The sequence below is a fragment of the Xenopus laevis genome, chromosome 7S (genome assembly GCF_017654675.1).
Source record: "Xenopus laevis strain J_2021 chromosome 7S, Xenopus_laevis_v10.1, whole genome shotgun sequence".
Classification (NCBI taxonomy): Eukaryota; Metazoa; Chordata; class Amphibia; order Anura; family Pipidae; genus Xenopus; species Xenopus laevis.
Window position 1 is genome coordinate 93,930,292 of NC_054384.1, and position 27,617 is coordinate 93,957,908.

Below are 27,617 nucleotides of genomic sequence, written 5' to 3' on the forward strand. Positions count from 1 at the left end.
GTAAGAGAAGGGGGTTAGGCCAGCAGTAGGGTTTGATGCCTTTGGCCAGTGGTCTGCCAGTAGAAAAAAGCAGTAATAGTAATGGGGCACCCGTGGAGAGTGCCAGATTACTGAGACAGGTGGGGAACAGGGATTCCCGGTGACTGGAGACAAGTGTGGGTGCCTAATCGAGCCATCCCAAGTAGCAATCCTCCAGATGAATTAATAAATTGGGACAATCCTGTGTGAAGAGTGTACAAGTTGAATGTCCACTCCTGTGTAATATTTGAATGCATGTGACCATGGTGAAATTGTCTGTGTAATAAAGTTCCTGGTCGTCTGCTCGCTTGGAATTTGTGTGCTATGTGGGAGAAGTGTGTGTTCAAGCGGGGTACCCTCAGGTTGGAAATTTCATTCTAAAATAAGAGATGGTATTTTACTGGCATCACAAAGACAGGGAGCCAGTACTTCAGGTCAGCAGTTAAGGACTGTCCCCTCTAAAACAGAGAGATGTGTGTGATATGCAGAAGTAGAAGAGACAACGAGGAGTTGCTTACAGGAGCAGCTGTTGTTATTGCACTACTACTCACAGCTCCACCGACTGTGGATTGGATGATTGTGATATACTGCAACTGCCACTATCTGCCCTTCTGATTACATTTCACACTGTATCTGCTGCCAGGCCTGGACTGGGAGTGAAAACAGACCCTGCCATTCCAAGTACACAGAGGCCCAAAACAGCCTCCTACCAGCCCACTATATGGTCACTTTCTATGGAACCATACAGCAGCCCCTCTGGCATTTGCCAGAACCCACAGATTGCCAGTCCGGGCCTGTCTGCTGCCCTACCTGTTTCTTCCTGCACCTGCTTAATTTTTGGGGTCCTTTATTTGGACCCCTAAAGCTTAGTGTTATTGACATTGCCTGAATAATGTTTGGCTATGCATGGAAGGGGTGCTTTATGCACATAATAAAATGTAGCCCCACAACAAGATAATTGGGCATATTTACCATTTAAGTGGTACAGAACAACTAAACATAGTGTAGGCTTCATAACAAGTAATATTGCAGTGATACAGTGTATTGGGGTACCATGGGGATGAGCCAAATTGCAGAACACAAATATATTTAAGGCCCATATCAGAGATGAGCCGGGGCTGCCATTTCTCTCACTGTCCTCTTTTAATTAAAGTGGAGCTTGATGAACAGAGAAGATAAGTCATTCTGCTGGCTGAGTACAGCCACCCGCACCCAGCGGCCAGGAATCCAAACACAAAGGAGCCGAGCATCTGTGATTGGGGAGGAAGAAAGAAATTAAATCTACAGGCTCTCACAAACAAATGGAACGTGAGAGGAAAGAGAACAAATACCATCATTCCCATATGTCTTTTATTTTAAATGGATTTCAGCTTGTCATTGAAACTCCTGCAGTCCCACAACAGAGAGCTAACAGGACAGCCATTAAATTAATGTATAAGGAGAATGCCTCAGCCAGTGTAAGCAATATGGCAGCTTCCGGTCATGTGTATAAATGTAAATGTTGCAAGAAAGAATGGCAGTGCATCAAATATTATATTTTTAAATTGATGCTGGTATTATATGTAATATAGTAATGGCAAATTTGTGCTCTATAAATACATGTTAATAATAATAATAATAATAATAATACACACTCCTTATGACCTGCACTTAGCATCAGTCTTCAGTGTTCAGTGCAAAGTACAGGGCCCAATGGAACAGTGAAATTACACCGACTTTGACCTGCCAGTAATTCCTCACTTCTCTCTGTGAGTTGCACCAACGCAAGCACAGTGAGACCTTATTATCCCTTCACTATTAAGAGCTGCTCACTTCATCCTTTATCTCTTGATCACTTTGGTGACTTTCTGGTACTGCCATCTGCTGGACAAATAAGATAATTCAGCTCAGGGGTAGGCACATGGTATGTTAGCGGGGTAATTTACAACCTCATTGTGTGATCTCAACTGCAATTCCCTGTGTTTTTTAACCAGAATTTTAAACAATTTCTCTGCAAGGGGGGAAATGCAATGGACACTGGCCAATAAATATGGTTTCCATCCCTTCCAGCATACCTCCCAACATTTTGGAAATAGAAAGAGGGAAAAAAAAGTTGCCGTGTGTATCGCAAGAAATTTGGCAGGTTATGAAAGTTTGAACATATTTCTGGTTTTTTTTCAGGTATTACAGTTTTACTAATGAAGCAGAATTGCCCTTTAAGCTGTGAATCTTACTTTTCCCAAGGGTCCTGTCATCTTATAATGATACAATTACTTATTTGCTTATCTCGAAATTGTTACAAAAGTATCTTATCAACTGCTGTGGCTGTTCTGGCTCTCTTAATTGGCCAAAAGCCAATTAAGTTAGAAAAATTTGTTTCTTTTTCTGGCTGTACAGTGCAGAGAAAAACCGGACTTTCCAGTACAAATAAGGGATTGTCCCTCTAAAAACGGGACAGTTGGGAGGTATGACCCAGCACTTTATGTCATGACATCTGTACCCAATGTTTAGGAACCAGTATGTTGCATATTTTGGCTACTGTGGGAACCTTGGAGCTAACATAGGGTTGTCGAGTTTTTATACAGACTTTCTGGGGTTTTAAAGTTTTGAAATAGGACAAAGTGCTGCCTGATTGACAAAAAATCCACCCAAATTCATATATAATTGGCTCTCCCCGATGTCGTCCAGCCATCACCTCTGATATCACCAGCTGCACTCCAAGTAATAGGTGGCAACCCTAAAATGCCTTTGAAGTGCAAGGAGTGGCATTGGCCTCAAGTACCTTAAAATGGGTGGAACTGGAATTCAATTAGGTTTTTTATTTTACAGAATTGTTAACGGGGTGTGGCTGCGTCAAGGTCTGCCCCCAAACCCCCAGATGGGACCATTAAGGGGCAGATTTTTACTCTGCCCCATTCATTAAAGGAGAAGTAAACCCCTTATTAAAAAAACCCTAGCCCCTCTACCCTACATAGACCCCCCTCCCTTCCCCCCCCTGAGCCTAGCCGCTACCCCAGGCAAATTCCCCTAACTTTTTACTTACCCCTCGGTGCAGATTCATGGCATCGGAGTTCCTGGCAGCCATCTTCTTCTCTTCAGTCTTCATCAGGAAGTAAGATCCGTATCAGCGCATGCGCAGTTGGAGCAGTTTTCGGGTCTTTGTCAAGCGCACATGCGCCAAAAGTCACGAAAAATAAGAAGATGGCTGCTGTGAACTCCGATGCCGGAGGGCACCGAGGGGTCAGTAACACGTTAGGGCCATTTGCCTGGGGTAGCGGCTAGGCTGGGGGGGAGGAGGGAGAGGGGTCTATGTAGGGTGAGGGGCTAGGGTTTTTTTAATAAGGGGTTTACTTCTCCTTTAATGAATGGGGCAGAGTAAAAATCTGCCCCTTAATGGTCCCATCTGGGGGTTTGGGGGCAGACCTTGACGCAGCCACACCCCGGTAACAATTCTATAAAATAAAAAAGCTACCGTAATTGAATTCCAGTTCTAATGTCTCTCATGTGACACAGCAGCAAAGCTACTGACCTGATGGATATATCTGATCAGGATAAAACAATGTGATTACATTCAGCCTTACAGTCTTCTCCATTGGGGAGGTAATCCCCTTAAATATCGATGGGGCTAGCTTAATCCAACTAATCACTCGCATGGGGATGGAGTCACATACTAACATATGCCACTAGGCTTTCTTTCAACGAGTCACAGATCACTGAGATTATCTCCATTTTCAAACTGCAGCTGGTCACTAGGCACCCCTTGGGGAACCGCTAGTTCTGTCCATTCAAACAGTGCCAAGAGGCAGCATTTTCAGTGTCTAGATAATGCATTTAAAGAAAAAAAATCTCAGTGTAAAGCCAACACGTTTATAATCTCACCAGTAGTACATGTGTCCCAGACCTAGAGCTCAAGATGGAGGTATCCAACCAAAGGAACAAATAGCAGGCACTCACAGATCCCACAAACAGGCTTGTAAAGAGAGTACAGCAAAGGAATTCCAACGGCACACAGGACTGTGAGAAATCTTCAAAAATGTATTTCATTGCGGAGTGCGATGCAACGTTTTGGGGAGTAGAACCCCTTTGTCAAGCATGAAAAAAGAGGCCACAGAGCAAGTTAATACACAGCCTTATGCGTTTCGTGCCTCTGGGCACTTAATCATAGGATGTACGCACAAAACGCGTAAGGCTATGTATTAACTTGCTCTGTTGCCTAAAATAAAACTCTGTTTGTTGGATCTGTGAGTACCTGCCATTTTTTCCTTTGTTTGGATACCTCCACCTGAATATGTAGGTCTAGGGCAGGGATCCCCAACCTTTTGAACCCGTGAGCAACATTCAGAAGTAAAAGGAGTTTGGGAGCAACAACAGCATGAAAAATGTTCTTGGGGTGCCAAACAAGTGCTTTGATTGGCCATTTAGTAGCCCCTATGTGAATTGTCAACCTACATTGAGGCTCTGGTTGGTAGAACATCTGTTTTTTATGCAACCAAAACTTGCCTCCAAGCCTTAAATTCAAAAATAAGCTCCTGCTTTGAGGCCACTGGGAGCAACATCCAAGGGGTTGGAGCGCAACATGTTGCTCACGAGCTACTGGTTGGGGATCACTGGTCTAGGGCATACATGCATTTTCCTTTGCAGGTATAAACTGTCCCCAGCCTGGAGGTGCCCTGCCCCCGGAGGCTCTAGACACCTGACCTCAGCCCTGCCCCCTCATCCCACAATTGGCTCATGGGCAAATGGGGCTGCTGTACTGTGCAGGATGAATTATCCACGGAATTAGCCAAGAATCAGAGGTAAGCTGAGGAGGATGTTATTCTTTTACAAATTGCATTTACCATGTAGACACCCCATAAAGCTGCCATCCTAGGAATATGCTCAGAGTAAATACAGCACTGCCAAGAAGGATTGGAGAAGGAGCGTCCAGATCAGTATGTTCCAAGCAGTTGCAGCACCCCCCTACTACATCCTAGTGTTATTAGAGGGTTTATGATAGGATATTTTGTTAAGTTATAACAAACAAGGGAAAGTTGTGCTCACCACTATTTTTTAAAACCATTAGGCGGGGGTGCAATGAGGCTGTGACCACAAAATACATATAGTCAAATACAAGAGTCCTCTGCACTCAACCCATTATCAATATATTTAAGACAGAGACATTTTGTGCATACTGCTACTGAAAAATGCCTTACCCTTTAAACAAAACAGGGATTGTTTGTCCATATATTGCAATATATTTAAGCTGGCCAACTACGTCAAAGTCATCCCATATCTGGCCAGTCCTACGCTCAATTTTATCTGATTCATTAAGAATTCAATTGCTTCATTATACATTTTACAAAGGGACTAGGTTTTACCTGCAACTTTCTTGCTGCTTTCAAAGTAAACCTCCATACTTGGCTGCCCTTTTATTAGACACCAGTGGGATCACCTGACTGGCCAGATATGGGATGACTTTGACGTAGTTGGCAGCTTAAATATATTGCAATATATGGACAAACAATCCCTGTGTTGTTTAAAGGGTAAGGCATTTTTTAGTAGCAGTATGCACAAAATGTCGCTGTCTTAAATATATTGATAATGTGTTAAGTGCAGAGGACTCTTGTATTTGACTATTTTGTTAAGTTCTTCTTGTTGATCACCATGGCAGCTTTGCCCATTTTTACCCATTTACTGAGATGGCCCTGCAAGAAAAGATTTCACTCTGAATTGGAAACAATTATCCAACTGATCAGTAATTGGTCTCGGTAACAGAACCCATTTAGCTTCACAGAACTACAGGGAGCAAATCCATATAATTTCCTGACAAAGGTGAAACGGTATTTTAAAAACAACCTACACTCACCTTTCCTCCTGTGACATAAAAATCCCCATTCTGAACAAAATAATGGCTTTGGCTCCATCCATGCATACCCAGAACTGATAATTATCCTAAAGTTCTCTATTGATTGTACTGCGTGTTCCATTAGTCTTTTCCTGGCTGTGACAGTGCCACTTCTATACACTCTAATGATGGGGAGTACCTCTGCTCCCACCCAGATCCAATAATCAGCTCGCTCCACTGTAATTCAATGTTCTTGCGTTTGCTGCCATTTGAGCACTGGAAGAAATCAAATCAGCCTCAGATTTTTTTATCCATGGAAACCGCAAGTTTGAAGTCTAAAAAGGTATATATATATATATATATATATATATATATATATATATATATACTGTATATGGAATAATGTTCTCGTTATTTAAAGGATAATCAAAGTCACTGGAGGGTTATGTGACCATATAAGGCCACAAGGCTGCAAGCTGAATAATAAAGGGCACTTATGTATTATAATGAGATAATGTACCTGCTACTGTAAATGATAAGGATATTATAAGTAGGGATGCACCGAATCGGAACCCTAATTTACATATGCAAATCAGGGGTGGGAAGGGGAAATTTTTTTTACTTCCTTGTTTTGTGGCAAACATTCACGCAATTTCCCTCCCCACCTCTAATTTACACATTTAAATTAGGATTCGGATTCGGTTCGGCCAGGCAGAAGGATTCGGCTGAATCCGAATCCTGCTGAAAAAGGCAGAATACTGGCCAAATCCCGAACCGAATCCTGGATTCGGTGCATCCCTAATTATAAGTCACTGAGGGGCTCTGTAACCGACAATATAAAGGCACAAAGCTGCAGGCTGAACAGGTATGGGGCCTGTTATCTTGAATATTCTGGAACTGGGACTTTCCGGATTATGGATCATTCCATGATTTGGATATTGTAGCGGATAAGTCCACTAGAAAATCATGTAAACAAAACTCACTAGGTTGGCTCTGCTTCTTATAAGGATTAATCATATCTTAGAAGATAGCCAAAAAGTACGCACTCTAAGAGCCAACCAATGTAGTTAAAAGCCTTTATTCAAAAACAGCTAAAACAAACGATCGTTTGTTTTAGCTGTTTTTGAATAAAGGCTTTTAACTACCTCGGTTGGCTCTTGGAGTGCATGCTTCTTCGCTATCTTCATTGAATTACTTCCCCAGCTACGGGTTTGGGTCGCTGCACCCGGGCCACCTCACATCTTCGGTGAGTTTCCACTTACATAAGATTGCTGTGAATACTAATGGTATGCTGTATACTGGTTAAAGCTACACCCGACCACGATAGACCCAGGGTTTGTACACCTGGGTCCTACTCTGTATTGGGTGAGCCAATAATTGTATAACATACATTTGGGGATCAAGCCGCTGTTATATTCTTGTATATAGCTTAATCATATCTTAGTTTGACTCACGTAACATAGTAACATATTGTAGTAAGTTAGGTTGAAAAAAGAAACACGTCCATCAAGTTCAACCTTTTAAGTCTGTAAATAACCTGCCCACCTGCTAGTTGATCCAGAGGCAAAAAAAAAACATTTGAAGCCTCTCCAATTTGCCTCAGAGTGGGATAAGGTACTGTTTTATTATTACATATAAAAAGAAAGTTATTTATTAAAAATTTTGATTAATTATATAAAACAGAGTCTATGCGAGACAGCCATTATTCTGAGCTTTCCTGGTAATGGGTTTCCGGATAAGGGATCTCATACCTGTACAGGGAAATCTGAGTGACATTCATGTATAATGAATAAAGGAATGAGGTCAGAGATTTTGGAATTACAAGGTGATGCCTGACATCCTTATTTTATAGGAAGATGCACGCTCATGTATTATACGGAAATATGTGATGCTAATTTAAATGTTGGTTTATTTCAAGATGTGTTGACATGACTAATAGAAAGGTTAATACCAAATGACTGCTCTCTAGGTGCCTTCTGGCGACTTTCTCTGAACCAATGGGATTGAGTTCCCAGCATTTCTGTGAATCAGCAGATGCCTGTGTTTCTCTGTGATGTGTTCTTGGGCATTGATTATACACTGTACATGTTGTTATATATTATATACAGCATGTTACACATTATGAGCGCTCATGGGCAGGCAAATATGCAAGAACCCAAAATGTAAGAGACTGACGCTGCAGCAGTAAAGCCTTGAGAAAGTCGCAATAGACGAAACGCGTCGGCTGAACAGTGACGTCATCAGAGGGAGACCAGGAGCGCGTGTCCCACCAACAAACGCCAGGCAACTAAAAGCATCTAAAGTGGAACGCAGGACTGGAGAACCCCTAGACGGACTGTTTTTATGCTTATTCTAAGCACACATATGTGAGTGCAATTTGTATTTTTATCCTTTTATTGTATTAAAGAAGATTTTACACGATTTTAGCGTATGTTTTTTAGAAATCGGAAACTAATCAGGATTGGGACAAAGAACCTTACTATATGCTAGTGGCAGACTTAAACGCTCGTAAGTACCCACTACCCCATACAGGAGGTGGCCACGTATACCTATAAAAGTCACGGATAAAGGGTATTAATTCCCTTGGTGGAAGACTTTAAATCACATCATATAGCAACTGCACAGAGGGGTGCATATCATATTTTGATAATACTACACTATATTGCGAGTGAACTGCAGAACCTTGGATTTCACTTATCTTTCTTAGCAGTGAGGCAGTGCTGAGTAGTGTTGGGCAATGCTCGGTAATGATGGTTAATGTTGGGTAAAGTTGGATACTGTTTGATAGTGTTAGGTAAAGCTGGGTAATGTGTAGCAATGCTGAGTTATGTTGTTAGGCAATGCTAGATAAAGCTGGATAAGGCTGGGTACTGCTGGGTAATGTTGGGCAGTGCTGGGTAAAGTTTAATAATGCTGGTACTAGCCAAAGTTGGGTAGTGTTGGGTAATGCTGGGTAAAGTTGGATAACACTGGGTACTGTTGGGTAATGCTGTGTAATGTTGGGCAATGCTTGGTAAAGTTGGATAACACTGGGTGCTGTTGGGTAATGCAGGGAAATGTTGGGCAATGCTGGGTAAAGTTGGATAACACTGGTTATTGTTGGGTAATGCTGGGAAATGTTGGGCAATGCTGTGTAAAGTTGGATAACTGGTTATTGTTGGGTAATGCTGGGAAATGTTGGGCAATGCTCGGTAAAGTTGGATAACACTGGTTATTGTTGGGCTGGGAAATGTTGTACAATGCTGGGAAATGTTGGACACTGCTGGGTAAAGTTGGATAACACTTGTTATTGTTGGGTAATACTGGGAATGTTGGGCAATGCTGGGTAAAGTTGGATAACACTGGTTATTGTTGGGTAATACTGGGAAATGTTGGGCAATGCTGAGTAAAGTTGGATAATTGGCACTTTTGGGTAATGCTGTGTAATGTTGGGCAATGCTGGGTAAAGTTGGATAACACTGGTTATTGTTGGGTAATGCTGGGAAATGTTGGGCAATGCTGGGTAAAGTTGGAAAAAGTTGGGCAATGCTGGGTAAAGTTGGATAACACTGGGTACTGTTGGGTAATGCTGTGTAATGTTGGGCAATGCTGGGTAAAGTTGGATAATGCTGGATAGCATTGAGTAATGGTGGGTAGCATTGGATATTGCTCAGCAATTCTGGGTAAAATTGAGCAATGCTGGATAATGCTGCAGCATAAAAAAGTTGACTTAAAAACTGTATAAAAATAGAGCAAAATTAAGCAAAAGTAATGTGAGTGCTAAGAACACCAGAATCTCACATATATTTGCTTAGTGTCAAATCTCTCGATTGGAGGGGGGGGGGTGCAGGAGAGAATATTGTGTGTGTTTAAAAAGCAAATTAAGTTATGGGTTTAAAATGTCAAGAAATTTAATTCAGTGGAATTCTAAGAAATGCAAATATATAATCTCATAAATATGCATTAGGAATTAATGTAACCAGGAAAAAGTTCTAATAATTCTTCCTTACATACAGCTCTGCACTAACCAAATAGCAGCATACAAACAGGTAGTGCAATTTGTGGCCTTCTAGGGGTTTTTGCATTACAACTTCCAGCATCTCCCAGGGCAGCTAAATCTATGCTCAAGAGAATATAAAATAACCAACCAATGAGTTTTCTCAAGAGAATTTAATGGAACCAATCTACGAGATTTCTCTGCAGACTATAAAATAACCAGCTACGGCCTTTACTGTATGTGGTATTCGAACTCCTTGGTGACTTCCATTATCTTTATTTTATATAAAAGACGGTATATTCATCTCTGTACAAACAACATAATACTGAAAGTGTCTTGTTCATGGTAAAAGACCTACTGTAAATGAGAAATTCAGTGTAGCCATGGGCTAATTCAGTCACGGTGATAAGTAATTGGATTTGCACAGCCTTTGACCCAAGACTTCCAGGCACAATGTTGCTCCCACTTAAAGGTGATCTTATCTGCAGTAAGAATAAAGGGTTATGAGTGCAACCCTCTGCTATTCTCTCCCTCTGTGTACTGGGAATTGATATAAATAAAGGCACCACCATACATTCATTTTCTTTTTCCTAATGGCTAAGGAGAATATTTGTAGCAGAGTGTAGAATTATTTCCAATACTTTACTTTATTTCACCAAACTTCAGTGCAGGTGTTGCTTACTCAGCTTACAATTTCAGCCTTATCATAGCTGCCCAGCCAATACCTTTCAAATCACTTCCAATGAGCCTCTTATTGTGTTATTATTGTGTTATTATTGTGTTGTGTCTTATTGTGTTCTCTAACAAGAAGCCAAGAGGGGGTACGACTGAGGAGCTCAATGGCGTAGCGTTATATCAGTGGGTGTGGTCAGAATAGGCATAAATGGTTTCATAGCCAGTAATAAAATTATTGGGGTTCTCCAGTACTAACTAGAGTTCTGCAGAAAATCTGAAAGTATGATGACCCTTTAAGTGAATACAAAGCTAATCGGGCAGCAGGTTGAAGAGCTGATGTATATACTGAAAATAAAAATATCTTTTCCTACCTAGAGGGTCCATTATTATGCTGGGATGCCAGAGTAAATTCCAGTAGGAACTCAACTTTACACAGGTCTTGACTGGCCTGCAAGAGGTTCGCTCAGTGGGCTCATGCCCTAATGGGCCCCATTTTAATACAATTATTAGGCCTATCTTATTTCCACCATATGCCTATATATCTCCTGTACCATTTGGTACTGTCAAATTTTGGATGGCTCTGCTGTAATGTATACTGACCCTGCACACTACAAATTCAACTAATGGTTAATTCCCCTTTCTATGGTTTTCTTAGAGTTGGGGAAGGTAAGGCTTGTCCTGATCATGGAGCCAGTCATGCAATTCCATGGGTTACCCATCATTGTGCCATTGAATGCAACATTCCAATAGCCGTTGTTCATGTCCATTGCTAAAAGCTGTTCTCGGATTACTCCAACAGAATAACACAGACAACAACATACACACCACTTCTTTTTCTTTCATTTGTATAAAAGTTGTAAATAGGATGGTACTGGGCTTATAATGGAAAGCATATAGAGGTCTTTATCATTCAGGTGCCCCTCCCCAATGGCCCAGCTAAACCTTGTCTCCTATGCACCAGCACTGCAATTTTTTATTTAAAAAAAGTGGATGCAGAGGGACTTATATATAAATATACATATGTCGAACACACATAAATAAATATATATATGTGTGTGTGTGTTACTTTGATACCGTACATCTTCTTAGTGATGTTTTATTGTGGGTTAGTTTGCTGGGGTAGAAGGTACTGACCCTGAGCTGGGATACCATGTTCTTCTCACCCACTTTCAGAAGACAAGTTAGGGCAGTGAGAAATGGGATGGGGCAAATCGGCACACAAAGTTTGGGAAGGGGCAGTTTATTTCGCACGCACAGCGTACATTGTAAAAGACTGAGGCATCGCAGTGTTTCTGATGAATACAGAGGAGGCTCCCACTCCAAGACAGAGCATTGGGAGGAACAGAGAGAATGGGCAAATGTCCAGGCTCATTGTGCCCTTAATTCTCCCTCTTCATGTCTCATTCTTCCCCTGCTTTTTAATGGTCCATACACCAGCTAGTCTCCATAAGACGACATCTGAAATCCTGTTTCACTCAGGTGCTCCAGCATCTAAAGGGTCTACCAGTCTCCGGTGGTGTGAATGGGGCGTTACATTTTCAGGAGCAGGTGGAGGTGGGGGAGGGGGTTTGGGGGACTGAGGTGGTCGGGGAAGTGGTGGTGGACCTCTCAAAGTCTGTATCCGCCTGCATTCTTGACAAATTCTAAAGTGAGCACACCCTCCACGGGTGGATGAAGACGGAGGGTCCTCATGAAGTCGCTGGGCACCAGGAGCAGGGGGTGGGTGAGGTGGGGCAGGAGGGTGCTGATGGGGTTGATATAGGCGCCCATTGCAAAGTCGGGTCTCTCGGGTGGAACGGGGAGGTCGGCTCAAAGAGAGCAGAGTCCGGCCATGCAGATGGCGAGGTGGGCGCCGTCGGTGTCGGGAACGAGATGTCTTCTTACAAGACACAGCACTACGTAACTCACTCAGCATCTCCTGGCAAACTGAGATCTGGGGCAAGCAAAAGAACAGACAATAAGTGTAGTAAAATGTCTACAGCATTACATAAAAACAGCTATGCATTAATAGTGACTAATAAACAAATAGAAAAATAAAAACTTGTGAATGTGAAGTCCAAGAAGATGGAGGTCCCACCATATCTGATGGTTCGTTGTTCTGGAAAATAACAAGGCATGGCACTGTGGCCCACCTGTTATATCACACCTACTGTGTTTCAGGCCCACATGATGGGCCATGCAGGAAAATACTATTGATTAGAATGCTAGAAGTTATCTTTAATTTCTGGCCCAATAACTTTTTTCATACCTATTTGCTCTGTGTCTAATGCCAGATTTAATAGCTAAGGCCAAAGGTACCTGATTCTGGTCCCTGCTACAGGCTTTGCCCCATTGTGGCTAAAATCTCATTAAAAAGAAAGTCAGGTTGCTATATATAATAGTATACATTGTGTATATGATAACCATCAATTCTAAGTACTCACTTATTACATTGCATTTAACTCCTTTCCACTTGGAGCTGTAAATTCATATTCTTGCTATAAAGTGGTATCATTTGTTCCATATCCCATGTACCAACTTATTTTTCCGCCTACAACACGGGCTAATGATTTATAATGAAGTCTTTCAAAGAGCACTAGTGGGAAGACTATAAAGCTGGCCATAGACGCAAAGATCCGATCGTACGAATCGTGGATTCGTACGATTTTTGGACCATGTGTGGAGAGTTCCGACATTTTTCGTCTGGCGGAGATCGGTCGTTTGGTCGATCGGACAGGTTAGAAAATTTCTGTCGCCTGCCGATACTATCTCTGCGTGTATTGCCGATCGTACGATTTTCAGTGGGAGACTGTCACTAGTGTTGTCAGACATAAGTATCGTACGATTGCTGTCAGGGGCAGAACATTGGGTGATCTGTTCTAATTTGATCGGAATGGTAAAGACTGATCTGAATGGTTAGTGGAGGGTCGGGAGATGGGAAAGTCCGATCGTACGTTGATTCATATGATCGGATCTTTGCGTCTATGGCCAGCTTAAGCCATACAAGATCAGCATCAGATCAGGCTACTCAAACAGAGGTCAATGATATAATATCATGTATTCAGCTCATTAAATTCAAACTGCCTGCAAAGGCTTGTTTGTACTCAAACACCCTCCCAGGGCAAACTTCACTGAAGTAGGTATTGTAAATGTTTGCACTCATTTACTCTTTCCCTACAATGCAAATACTTACCTCCTCATTGTCCACAGAACGTCTTGTTGACCAGACAAATTCCATAATGGCCACAAACACGGCAATTATTAAACCACAGATCAGAACCACAAATATTCCTCCAATATTCTCCATTCCTAGTCCTGTTAGAATAGGCAAATGCATTATCGCAGGGAAGAACACCATCAATTATAGGCAAAAGGCATCAGTGAGAGAATGGGAAGCATGTCCCAAATTTCTGATTTTCTAGGATTGGTTTGCATACAAACAGGGAATGGAAGTATGCTTACCTACATATCATTGAACTGCAACAGAAAGCACCTATAAGCACAACAACCTGTACCCTGGCCTTTTCAAAGCAAGAGTAAGGTACAGGATTCACTTGAGCTAGCTCTCGCAACACCTTTGGTAAGTTCACCAAAACACATACAATTACTTAACAGTTTGCAATAAAGACTGGCACCCTCTAAGGTGCCAAAGTAGGTGGATCATAGGTAGAGAGAAGGCATTGGGTGGGACATTCTTAGCTAGAATTTGTTAAGGTCACTGCTTGGAGAGGAAAAATCAGATAGCTTCAGTAACAGGAAATCAAATGTTTGGAATCTGAATAAAAAGGTACTAGCTGGGTTTGAAATAAAAAATGACCGGGGAGATCTAAGATGCTTGGTTTAGTCATAGAGCTGCCACTAGAAATTGGATATGCTCAGAGAGAATCACAAATTCTCAGGTAGCAGTGAGGCAAAACTGAGATTGAAGATGCTACAAGAGGCTTTAGAATGGCAGCCTGGAGATCAGACATGCTTAAGAGGAATCAGAGACTCAAGCAGCAGATTGATCATGCTGAGATGGGATGCAGAAAGCTAGGTTTGAGATCAAAAGTGTCTGATGGGAATAATACCTTCAAGTGAGGCTAAGCAGGTTCAGAGGCAGGTCTATATTTAAGAGATGTAAGATGTCAAAAGGGAGGGAAATGAATTTGAGAAGAAGTTTGAAGATCAGAAGAATCATTTGCTTAGAGAGTGAGAAGATGTTTCAGGTTGCCTACCACTATCTTCAATACAGATATTGTAATTATGATTTGGTTTAAAGTTGTCACAATGTAAAATATACCAAGGTAATTGTAGACAAAACCATAGAACTATAACTAGTTCTAAAACTAGAACAATAACAATCGCAATGAAGAGAAAGGATGGGGAGAAGAGCAGAAGATGAGCATCCCAAAAGTTGATATAATTGCTCTCAGTGTCCTAATTGCTCTCAGTGTCCTAATGTATCTTACCTTTGGCTCTGTGGTCTTCCTCCTTGGGACATTTGCCTCCCTCCCACCACTTGCGCTTCAGTATCTCCAGTCGATTGTTCTCCTGAAGTTGCAAAATTGCAAGAGTGATCTCATCTCTGTACGGAGACCCTGAAGAGACAAGAAATCCACAGTAAAGGTTAGAGCAGAGGAAGGAATTAGAGGAAGGAATAAGAGGAAGAAAGAGGATGCATGCAAAGAACTATAGATGGAGCAGGAAGTAGTAGCACATCCCGAGACAACATTCTGCAGTAGACCATAAAAGCAAACATCTCTTCATTATGATCTAGGTAACTAATCAGTTAGTAATTGGGGCCCCCTTGTGGGAAGGGACTTGCTAACTTAGTAATATGTGATTCCTGAAGGCAGCCCCAGTACTATAACCCTGTATTTGATTATTACCCTGCCAGTGCTGCAATACAGTGTGTGCCTTGCTTATCTGCCAGTTCATCCTACATGTACCAGTGCCCGGCTTCTGCCTTGCCTTGTACCTGCCTGTGTGTTAATAAAGCTGTTCTGCTTTCTTCCCCCCCCCCCCAAAACTATTAAAAGTAGCCAGGGCCTCTGGTGGCCCATAGAGGTCTATGGTTCCTTTACACTTGGCAGCAGAATGCTGATAACAGGGATCTCACAGATAGCTATGGCACGGCTCCATCTTATTAAGGCACTTTACCTTCACAAAAACTTTCATTTTCAAAAAGTAATTGAATTGAATGTTTTCATGTTTTATCTATTTTACTTGAGACAATATAATTAATGATGAAGTTTGTAAGCATTATCCCTTGAATTAAAATAAATCAGTTTCAGTTCATTGCCTGCACCACAAGAGGAGGCAAGAGCTCTTCGTACTGACCAATGTCACACTGCAGTCAGAGCTATCCTGGCAGTTACAATGCAGTGGGGCTGAGACTGCTATAATGGGCAAGCTTAGCCTATGAGTGTTGCTGCGACTCCAAACGAGTGCAACATATGTTGCGTGAATGAAGTATAGAGTATATTCCCCCTATGGATGTCACGGATAAATGATTCAGCCGGTTGAGTGTGTGGGTAGTGGGTGAGAGCTGTGTCTGAGCACAGTGTGAGTAATGTCTGGGTGCTTCATGCAAAGGCACAGCCTTGATGTAATGCGCAGACTTGGCAGGTAGCTGAAGAGTAGGAGGGCAGCCAGAGATTAATTATGTGCCATTTCCTTTGCAGAGTAATCAGAAGCCGTGCCTAGCTGTACTAATACCCAAGGCAGAATAACTTGAATTGCCCCTGACCCAAGCTCTCTCTCAGTAACTATGCCTCCAGGCTGGACTGTGTCTTTATCCGCATGCTCCTCTGGGAACCATTCCAACAAAGTCCTCATTTTCTCAATAGGGAGGGTGAGCACATTTATACCTGGCACTGGCAACTAGACTTCCATGCTAAGAAACAGTCACTGCCACAACTTTCTACAGTAATGCATTGGACAAAGGGAAAATAAACTTTGCACACTAATAATAAGTGTAAACATCTAGACCTACTCTTGCCATCTTGCCCTTGTACACTAGCTCCTAGCTACCCCTCCCACTCTTCCTGCCCATAACTGCTGTTCTGTGATCCCTACTGTGTGTGAAGGCCTGTATAGCCAAGCAAATGGCTTTTATATGCAGGATACATTCAAGGAAATGTTAGTTCTACTGAAAATAGTAACCAAGAGCAGGAAATAACTGGACCCTAAAGCAAAGTCATTCAGGACACCCTACACTCATGGGCAAGCCCTTGGCAGGCCTGAATTTATGATTAGGGAGTACCTAGACCAGAGGGTCCTGCGACTGCACTTTGTGCCCATCCCCTGCTTGCACGCCCGCAGGCACACTCGGGTTCCGCTGCAGCACTGGGAATTAGTCTTGCAGGGGATTTAAAGAGCTGTAAATTCTCCTGTGTGTCCCTAGGATGTGGCTGGGTGGCATGCTGCCCCTAAAATATTGCTGCTCCAGGACCAGGCCTTTGTGGCCTTCCCATAAATCCAGGACAGCCTTCCTATATATTTATCTTTTTTCCCTATTAATTACATTGGTATCGGCCACCCTGATTGTAACTGTGCCCTACAGCACCCTCTACACTTCTGAGCAGATTCAAAGTCTGCCCCTCTTAGAACAACCTGGTATTATTACTGCCAATGATCGAAGAAATGTACAATTCTTTTCCTAGAAAATATGTTCTGAACCATCCCGAGAGTTGCTGAAGGAGGCAGAAAGTCTGATGTCAAGCACGCAATGCCCCCACCCTGCCTCCCACTCTCACGTCCCACTCTCAATGGCTATCTTATTGACTAAATCTGCCCCCTGCCTTTTGCCCACCTACTCACACCTGTGTATAGTACAGTCAGACAAATGGTGGGTGTACATGTAAAAGAAACGTAATGCTGCGTACACAGATGTACTGTATATTTTATGGCACCTACAGCGTGAGTAGAACTGAACATTCTTGCATTATATTAATATGAGACAACGAAGCTCTGGATTTAAAGGGCCACTACTTTAATTTCCCTGCAGAATTGTGTTTGGTACAAGGAAATGCCTATGCTTCCACAGATGTAAAGCATATATCAGTATCGGGTCCAAGTTTTTATTGCTCTGGAGCGTGCTGTTTCTGACCCTTAAAGAACTAGCCACACCCTAATTGCCTTCACTAATAGGACACACACCCTTACTCACACACACCGGCTAGAATGTGAATCGCCGTCAGGATGGCACTCGGATCGTTTCCGAAGTCGCCCGTAGCTTCCTCGTGAGGCACCTTTGGACGACTTCGGAAAACGAAGCGATCCGAGTGCCATCCCAGCGTGGATTCACATTCTAGCCGGCGGGAAAGCATTTCGGGGAGATTAGTCGGCCGAAGAAGAGATTTGTCGCTGGGAGACAAACCCTCCCGGAATGCAGCGTGTGCCACCACCCTAAATGTGATCAGTAAACAAAAGGGGTCAATGGGAAGTGATAAGTAATTTTAATAATTACCTAGAGGCATTCCAATGCCGTAGCCTTTGGTATCAAGCAGGCCCCCTATCTGGGTGAGGTTGCAATTGAGACGATGGTGATATTCATTCATGGTGGACTCCAGCAGAAAGGCGTAGCGTGAATTTAGCACACGTGCTATTCCTTCCTCAGTGCTCTTCACAAACACACTGGGCTGCTTGGAGTTCATGTAGTTCCACATGCGCTGGTATGTTTGATACCGTGAATTCTGTGTAGGGCAAACAGGTTATAAGCTGTAGTGTAAGTATTTTTGTCAAAGGGTGCCAAGAAAGTACAGATACTGTAACCACACACATAACTACTAAGACAATACCCCCAGTCTTCAAGGAGTCCTAAAAAGTGCTATAAAATGTATATAACATGCATGTGCCAAACTGGCATCCTAAACAAGGGTTTTGGGGCATCAGGTTCTGAATATATTTTTGTTATGGGAGTCACTTTTTATGTATGCGTCCATGCTGACCTGGAAGAAGGTCATGGTGGAACCTCCATGAATGGTACCATATTCAATGTTGGTCTGATCTGCAAGGTCATCTGCTGATTCAATTGGAACCTCCATTCTTTGTACAGTGAGGAAGGCAGCAAGATTGGCTGTGTATGAGGAGATGATGATTAAAGTGAATGCCCACCTAGGGAAAAAGAACCGGAACCATGACTTGTAAGAGATAAAGAAATGCGTGTGGTTGGGTAGATAGGTCAACCTCCATTAGTGCTGAGTTAGCATTGGCACATACCAGACACCACTGACGCATCTTGTTGAGAGAGCTCTTGGCATAACCTCTGACCCCTGCTGCATGAATCCACCAACTGGAAACCATAGGCTGTTCCCCAAGGTGTACTGATTCTCCAGGATATGATGGCGCTCACGTAAACATGGGTGTGGGTTATACCATTCATAGGGGCTCAACCTTCAAAGAAAGAAATACAGTGTTGCTGTGTCTTATAATGTTAATTGGAATGTTGCTTAGAAAAATTTTCTTTCATCACACAAAAACAGTTTTTTTAATCAATATTACTATGAATTTATATAAATGCAGCATGGGGGAGGAAGGAAGTTTGTGGCGGCGGGGACATTTATATGAGAGGCTAAATACTGTTGGAGCCACGCTAAATACTGTCAGAGCTTTACACAGAATCACTACCTAAAGCACAGAGTGATGATGTCACTCCTGGCAGGAAATGTATATTCCCAAACGTGGGAGGAGAGATGCTTTAGACCCACCCATTAAATTACAGCATGGCTGCCAAGACAGAGTAAAAAAGAATACATTATTATAGATCTTCCATTCTCTTGTTTTTTTTTACTGTGACAAAAAGTACCTTTGCTATACCATAACCACAAGCTGGCTTTTATCTTTAGGTAGGTTTTAGGGCTCACGAGTGTGATTTATGACAACACATTTAAGAGTCTCCAAGAAAATTATTTCAATATTACAAACACAGGGATGGAATCCATTATCCAGAAACCTGTTATCCAGAAATCCCTGAATTACGGAAAGGCCATCTCCCATAGATGTAATTTTATCCAAATAATCCAAATTTTAAAAAAAGATTTCCTTTTAATCTATAATAATAAAACAGTACCTTGTACTTGTTCCCAACTAAGATATTATTAATCCTTATTGGAAACAAAACCTATTGGGTTTATTTAATGTTTACATCATTTTCTAGTTGACTTAGGGTTTAAGCACACTAATCGCCTCTTCTGCGGGGTGACAATCCCCCCGAACTGCCTTCCCCCTGCCTGCCGCCTGCTATAATGACAAAACACCAGCGCCAATGCAATCGCGGCACTTCAATTTCCAAAGTCGCCCGAAGTTTCCTCGTGAGGCAACTTTGGGCAACTTCAGAAATCAAATCGCCGCAAGGGCATTGACGCTGGCGTCTTGTCATTATAGCAGGCGGCAGGCAGGGGGAAGGCAGTTTGGAGAGATTGTTGTCCAGCAGAAGAGAGAATTAGTCACTAGACCCGTGTGCTTGAATCCTTAAGGTATGAAGACACAAATTATGGAAAGATCCATTATAGGAAAACCCGAGGTCCCATACCTGTACATGTTTTTTTACATTATTTATAGATGTAAAGGTCAGCTTGTACCAAGTAGGAATATGTCAGGCTCAGCTAACAAAATGTTAACTCGCCAACCATAACAGAAAATACACTGCCTTGCAAAAGTATTAACCCCCCTTGGTTTTTTACCTATTTTGTTATATTCTAACCTGTAATTTAAATGTTTCTTAATCTTATTTTATGTTTTATCTGGAGGTGACTGATAGAAACACCAAACAGTCTGGTTTAAGTGATCTATTAAAGGAATAGTTCAGTGTGAAAATAAAAACTGGGTAAATAGATAGGCTGTACAAAATAATGTTTCTAATATAGTTAGTTAGCCAAAAATGTAATATATAAAGGCTGGAGTGAACAGATGTGTAATAAAACAGCCAGAATCCAACTTCCTGCTTTTCAGCTCTCTAACTCTGAGTTAGTCAGCGACTTGAAGGGGGCCACATGGTACATTTCTATTCACTGAGTTTGTAATTGATTCTCAGCATTCAGCTCAGATTCAAAAGCAACAGATATGACCCATGTGGCCCCCCCTCAAGTCTCTGATTGGTTACTGCCTGGTAACCAGGGTAACCAGTCAGTGTAAACCAAGAGAGCTGAAAAGCAGGAAGTAGTGTTCTGACTGACATGTTATACATGAAATCACTCCAGCCTTTATACATTACATTTTTGGCTAACTAACTATATTAGAAACATTTTTTATTTTGCACAGCCTATCTATTTACCCAGTTTTTATTTTTACACTGAACAATTCCTTTAAGGTTTTGCATCAATGTCGCTATCCAATGATTTTATCTGCTGTCGGTTTCCACCTAGTAAGCTCCACCTATTTATAAAAACTAAAGTTTGGACGAATTTGGATGAGTCTCAGTACTTTCTGCAGGGTTTGTCTGAATCCACAGTGCTTCACCAAATCATCGACCCCTAAGACTTAAGCTCCATACAATGAAAGAGCTTCCTTGCGCCATTTTTGATCTACAGGTATGGGATGCGTGAAATAGACTTGGATTCAAATTAGGCACTGGCATTTCAGGTACACACAGGCCCAATAAATACTGTCTAAGCAGATCCTCTGGCATTTGCCAGAATTCCCAATTTGCCAGTTGCCAAGGGTTATTATTTATGCAGGGGTCTTCTCCAATCAGAAGCCTCCTACATAGGTTGCCCCCCATTCCACTGCTATCATGAGACCTCCCACACATACTAATAATGTGTCTGTTTCCATGATATGAAAACCAACAGCTATAACAGTATATAAAAAGAAAACAGAGCCAGTTATGTTTATTTTCTCTAATATGCAAATTATATTCAGGTGTAGATCTGCTTATGTGATTTATACAGACTGGGGGCAGAAGTCCCTTGTCAAGTCTCAGAATAGCTCATGCATTAATTCATCCATCTTTGCCCATTTTAGCTGGAATTCAATGCACTGTATTTTGGGAACTTTTATATGCCAAATTTGGGTTCTAATAACCTGTAACAACCAATCAGCCCTTAGCATTTACTGTTCTACTGTTGAAATACTACATTTGAGTGGCTGCTCAGGGGTGCAGAGAGAACGAGAGCTGGAGCAAACATTATACTTGTCATTATACCACCCCAATAAATATCTTGAAGCTTCAGCTACATAATAGATTTTTTTATTGCACTTGCAGAGTAGAGTTTGTAGTTTAATTGCCCACTCAAAGTCCTCCTATTTTGACAAATTGCTATTCCTGCTGGCCTAGTAGAATCATTATCTGGAGTCAGACAAAATGAATTGATGTCCTGTAAACTGTTGTTTCCAGTAGAAAGGTCAGGCTGTTAGTAGTACAGGAGCTAGACATGTGGATTGATTTTGCTTATAGGCAGAGAATAATGAAGGTTTAGGAAGGTGTAGCCTCCCCAAAAAGAAACCAATTGGCATATATAAATATATACAGTAGTTATAAACTCTTCCACAGAAAGTCTTCTATAGCAGCATCCATGAACAAAAATTCATTCACCTCCCCTATCAGTGCTTTATTTAGCTGCTACTGTCCAATAAGGAGCCTTTGTTGCCATAACCTGCATTATGGGGTTTATCACCCACAATCATGGAATATGGGTAGGGTTTTGGGGTGTCTGCCAATACCAGTCCTGATATTTGCATTCTCCAACAATGCAGCAAACTGATAATATTTCCTCAAAAACAATATATAATATATAAGAAAAAGGTGTGCTTGAATTAAAATATTTGCTTTCATTTTTAAGATTGCTGGTAAAGGATGTATATAAACACCCATGATCCCCACAATAAATGTTCTGTAAATGGGAAATCAATATTCACAGAGCAACTGAACACAATCTATTGAATGGTGCAGATGGTAATACATATTCATCTGGTATAAATGTATTGAATAGTGCCCATGACAATTAGTATTCATTTGATTTGATTAATTAATTAATTAATTAATTAATCATTCTGCGGGATGTTACCCTGAACAATAGGCAGCAGAAAGAAATAGTTTGTATCTCGTATCCATTGCTTCTAGCTTGAAATGTGTAAGGCCCTGTCTGTTTGAATTTATGTGGCCTGAATGTGGATTTTATAGGTGCCCATCCACCAGTGTTTGATGTTCAGATATCCATCATTTTGTTGCCTGCATTGGGAAAACAGTAGCCTTTCAGTAGCCTCACCAGATGATTGTGTATCGCCGGCTATAATCTATTAGATATATACAAGACACTAGTCAGTAGACTAAGCTCAGTATATTGGATGTGCACAACACAAAATATGGTAGACTGAATGATGCACAACATAATGGGCTCCCTGCATAGGACTTCAAATATTGTGAATGCAATTGGGACAAAGGGGTTACACTGGAGTTCCTGAGTATATTATGGGAGTACACATGGATAAAGACAAGTGGTAATGTGGTAAACTTTCTACTGGTCTAATAACCCACAGCATTCAAATTGAAAGGAACATTCACTAATCACTAGTGGTGTAACTATAAAGGGTGCAACCACATGAAAGCAAGGGGACTCACAAGAATGAGGGGTCAAAGACGACAGATGATTCTGTTTGGTGAAAGCTGGGGCCACCTTAGTTACACCCCTACTAGTTAACTTTTAAAGGTAAACCTCTGATTGGTTGATGTTGGTTATAGGATCTTGGCAAACTGCACCTTTTCCCATATGTAAGTTAAGGTCAATCTGGGCTCTTATGTAAATAAGAGAGGTACATGCTTGTTATCATTTCCAGGGTTTCTCGGGACTCACAGGGTACACAAGTGAAATTATTGATGTCATTACCTGGCTGCCAGGAAGAGCACACAGCTGACTGCCAGATAAGCCAACAACATGAAGAGCCAAACAGCAGGAGAGAAAGGATCCAGGAAAGAGAAGTAACCCGGCTTCCGGCCCTGCAGGAGACAGGGAAATATATATACAGTATATATACACAGGCAGGGAATAAATATATATATATGTATATATATATATATAAATATATATAGGTGAGGTGCAGTAAGTGAAGAATAGACGGTGCAGATAGTGTGTTTATTTTAGGGATGCACCGAATCCAGGATTCGGTTCGGGATTTGGCCAGGATTTGGCCATTTTCAGCAGGATTCGGATTCGGCCGAATCCTTGTGCCTGGCCGAACTGAATCCTAATTTGCATATGTAAATTAGGGGCGGGTAGGAAAATCACATGACTTTTCGTCACAAAAGAAGGATTTTTTTCCACTTTTTCCTTTTCTACCCCTAATTTACATATGCAAATTAGGGTTCGGATTTGGTTTGGTATTCGGCCGAATCTTTCATGAAGGATTCGGGGATTTGGCCGAATCCCAAATAGCTGATTCGGTGCATCCGTAGTGTATTTATATACAAGAACGGTACAACAATTTAAATAGGAGCAGGAACCTTATGAAAATGCATCCACATGGGTAAAAGACAAAATTTGACAGGGCATACACTGAGTTGCACAGGCACACTGGAAAAGTACATTTATTCTGTTCAGTGTATAGAGTGTGAATGAGGCATCCGGAATACAGACATCAGAATGCAGACATAAGAAGTCCATCTAGCAGATTGGGCACAGAATATAGGACAGTAATTATACAGGTGGGAAGGCGTGGTGGGTAAGAGGGTGTCCATATGGATGACTGTGTACAGTGTGCAGATGGTAATCTGTATAGTAAAGTAGGCATATCCTGTATTAGATTAACTCGGTGATTCCCAACCAGTGGCTTCTAACCAATCCCTTAGATGTTGCTCCAAATGGCCTCAAACTAGGTGCTTATTTTTGGCTTGAAGGCCAGCTTTAGTTGTTTATAAACAATGTTTACTGCCAAACAGAACATCCTCCAGGCTGCCAGTCCACATAGGGGCTACCCAGTTGATCACATTCCTTATTTGGTACACCCCAGGAAAATTCAAGCTTGTGTTGCTCCCCAACTCTGTTTATATCTGTATGTAGCTCACGGGGAAAAAAGGTTAGAGATCCCTGGATTTACCCATACGAATCATAGGCATAATGCATTTATGGGCACCTTGACAAAAAGTAATCTGTGGGATATCTGTGCAAGAGACTGGGAACCAGAGCATTGAGATGCTTCATCACAGAAGACTACTTGAAGCCTTCAGTGGGGAAATCCATATAGTAGAGTGAGCAGAACCAAAGGAGTATTGTTATATAATAGTAGGGACACCTTCTGGGTGTGTACATACTAGGAGGTAGGGGCATCCATAAGATCTGATACAGTGTAGGGAGGTATCCATATGGGTAGAGCATGAAAGTATCCATGCAGAAGAATGGACATGAGTAGATCAGGTGAAAAGGGTCGTGGTCCATAAAGAAGAGAGGGCAGAAATATTAGGGTGGCAGTTATATGATACAGCAGATTAGTCAGTGCCTTAAAGGGCATCCATGAAGAGCTTGAGCACACCATACTGTTTGTGTGGGGTACGAAGGGGTAAGTACATAAAGGAGAAAACATAAAGGACAGTTACCTTCAGATTTTGAATATGGACTATTCATTGCAATTTTTTTCTCAAATTTAAATATGTTATATTTTCCTTTTGCAATAAATAAAGGGTAATTCCAGCCTCCCTTCACCCAATGTGCCTTTCTAGCAACCCCAAGCAGTAATTCCTGTGCTCAGAGGACTGTGTCCATCTTCCCTACAGTCAAATTTTCCAATTTGTGATTGTAATTCTTACATTGGGGTGAAGCCTGAAAGGAAGAGAATGGTACCTACCATCTGCACCCGGTACAAGATGCTAATGCCCAGGGTCATAAATGGTTTGGAAAAATCGATCACCTTCTCTCGCTCGGCTGTGATGGTGAAAGCGGCAACAGCAAGGTCGGCTTTCTGTGGGGTTAAAGGAAAAGTTAGACACCATGAATATCAAAACCATCAGGTAACCTCCATGCAGGGGCTTTTTAAACAACAAGTCCCATTATTTTACAGAAGTCTTTGAGTTCTTACTGTCGCAATATCACTAATAGAATTTTCACATCCATCTTAAACATGCTAAAATAACATAAAGGTGAACACCCCCAATAATTGTCAGAAGTTGCAAAGAGTTATAGTTTAGCAGCTCTTAATGAGCAACAGGTTGGCAACACAGTGATTTGTCATAATGGGTATATATTAGAGCGATTTGATCACTTGTTGCATGATTGCTAATACTCAAAGAAAGTGGTCAGGCAAAAGTAACTTGGTAATTAATATAAACAGGTTTTGCATGGTTTCTAGAGAAACTGCTCAAAGATGATTTATAACACAAAGTAAATGAAAGAAACCTCATGCATTTTCAACCAACCGTCTCCCACCCACCAAACAAATACCATGGAAACAGGGTCAGTGATTAGTAAGGGGGGTTGCATTTTGCCCATAGGTACCCCATGAATAAAATTAAAAGTTTTAAAGAATTCCTTTCAGCTGTCAGCTGTCTTCTTTATTTGCTATTAAGACTTAAAGGCCTCCAAAGCATGTATGATCCAGCCCTTGAAAAACCCTACAATAAATTTGTTTTGGTTCATTCACAAGATCCTATAATCATCTCATATATTCAATCAATGCACAGAGACCTTTAAATAAACACTTTCAAGTTGACCAGTTCCCAAAAGGTCCATGGAACAATTTCCTTAGACCGGTTCCAAATCTGAACCTGAAGTCAAGTTGTAATTTCTTCTTATTAGGACAGAGTAGCTAATTCTGGCTGAATTCAAGGGCTGATACTATTCTGCATTTTGGGTTTATCATGACTCCATAAACTATTTGAATGGATTTTTTCATTGGGAAGGTCTAAAATCTGATTGACTGGTGGTTGTAGTTAGGGATGCACTGAATCCAGGATTCTGGCTTTTTCAGCTGGGTTCGGATTCGGCCGAATCCTTCTGTCCGGCCGAAACGAATCCGGATATTAATTTGCATATGCAAATTAGGGGCGGAGAGGGAAATCACGTGACTTTTTGTCACAAAACAAGAAACTAAAAAATGTTTTCCCCTTCCCACCCCTAATTTGCATATGCAAATTAGCATTCGGATTCGGTTTGGTATTCAGCCGAATCCTTCGTGAAGGGATCGGGGGTTCGGCCGATTCCAAAATAGTGGATTCGGTGCATCCCTAGTTGTAGGGATCAACCACTTAATATGCCTGATTTTCTACATGATTCTACATGATCCTAACTATAAAACACCCTGTTGTATGCCTTTATTGAACAATGAGGCCCCACAAACAAGATTCCTGTACATAACTCCCCTCTTCCCTTCCCTCTGGCAATGTCACATTATAAAAGCAGGATCAACAAACTATACTGCAATACACCAGATTTACAGTACTAACAAACTAAACAAATAGTATAGGCACAGTATTTAGATTTTAAGACCTGGGGCCCTAGTTGGTGTAATTTGCTGGTGCATCCTTACTCGCCAGCGTCCTCTCCAAGACGCCCAGGGGGAAACACATGGACATCGGACGCCAGCGCGTCAGAATGGACGAATCATCATGATGCCGGCGTCAAAATGCACAACGTCAGTGCGTGACATCATCACGCATGTTTCACCTATAAAAGGATGCCAGAGCCCTGCAGTCATTGCCCAATTATAGGTTCAACTATATTGTGTTCCTGGGTGTGTTATTCTTTTAAATTGTGATTTCCTGATTTTGACTTCGGCTTGTATCCTGACTAAGAACCTTTGCTGCCTGAAATGACCTTTTGCCTGGATTTGACTACTCTTCTTCTTAACCGCTTGTTACTACGAACTGTGTTTTGGAAGCCTACAGCTTCCTCCTTGGTCCGCAACTCCAACCTGAGCCTTCGGGCCCTGACAGTAACATTGTGGAAGTCAAATCCATACTGCATTGTCTGGCCACCGCTTGTACCAGAGTATGTTATGCAACTGCAGTTGTCAAGGGTCTAACTTAGAGCTATGATTGTGATTATAAAGGTTTTAAGGCCTATTGTTTAATCACTAAAGGACTCATGTCAGTCTAAGAATGCATAATAATAATAATAATAACAATAGGCTTTATTGTTGTCCTCTTTGTCATTTTTGAGAAATAAGCAGTTTATTAGTGTTCTCCCTTGACCTGTATTTTTTTTTCTGGTGCAAATAACTCCTGCTGTTTGTCACTAGGACATGCCAAATGGTTGA

The 27,617-nt window shown here is 41.6% G+C and overlaps 1 protein-coding gene across 2 annotated transcripts in view; it reads right to left on the reverse strand.

Annotated features, from left to right (window-relative positions):
• Positions 1-11,696: 11,696 nt before the first annotated feature.
• Positions 11,697-27,617, reverse strand: part of grik5.S (glutamate receptor, ionotropic, kainate 5 S homeolog) — a 119,237-nt gene continuing 103,316 nt past the window's right edge. For both annotated transcript variants that reach the window (XM_018228108.2, XM_041571565.1), the window contains 8 exons: positions 25,212-25,325; positions 23,261-23,370; positions 18,657-18,830; positions 18,386-18,551; positions 17,905-18,130; positions 14,903-15,031; positions 13,645-13,766; positions 11,697-12,405 (listed from right to left, as the gene is read on the reverse strand). In XM_018228108.2, the coding sequence (XP_018083597.1) occupies positions 11,944-12,405; positions 13,645-13,766; positions 14,903-15,031; positions 17,905-18,130; positions 18,386-18,551; positions 18,657-18,830; positions 23,261-23,370; positions 25,212-25,325 (1,503 nt within the window). In that variant the 3' untranslated portion in view covers positions 11,697-11,943. The remainder of the gene's footprint in view (positions 12,406-13,644; positions 13,767-14,902; positions 15,032-17,904; positions 18,131-18,385; positions 18,552-18,656; positions 18,831-23,260; positions 23,371-25,211; positions 25,326-27,617) is intronic.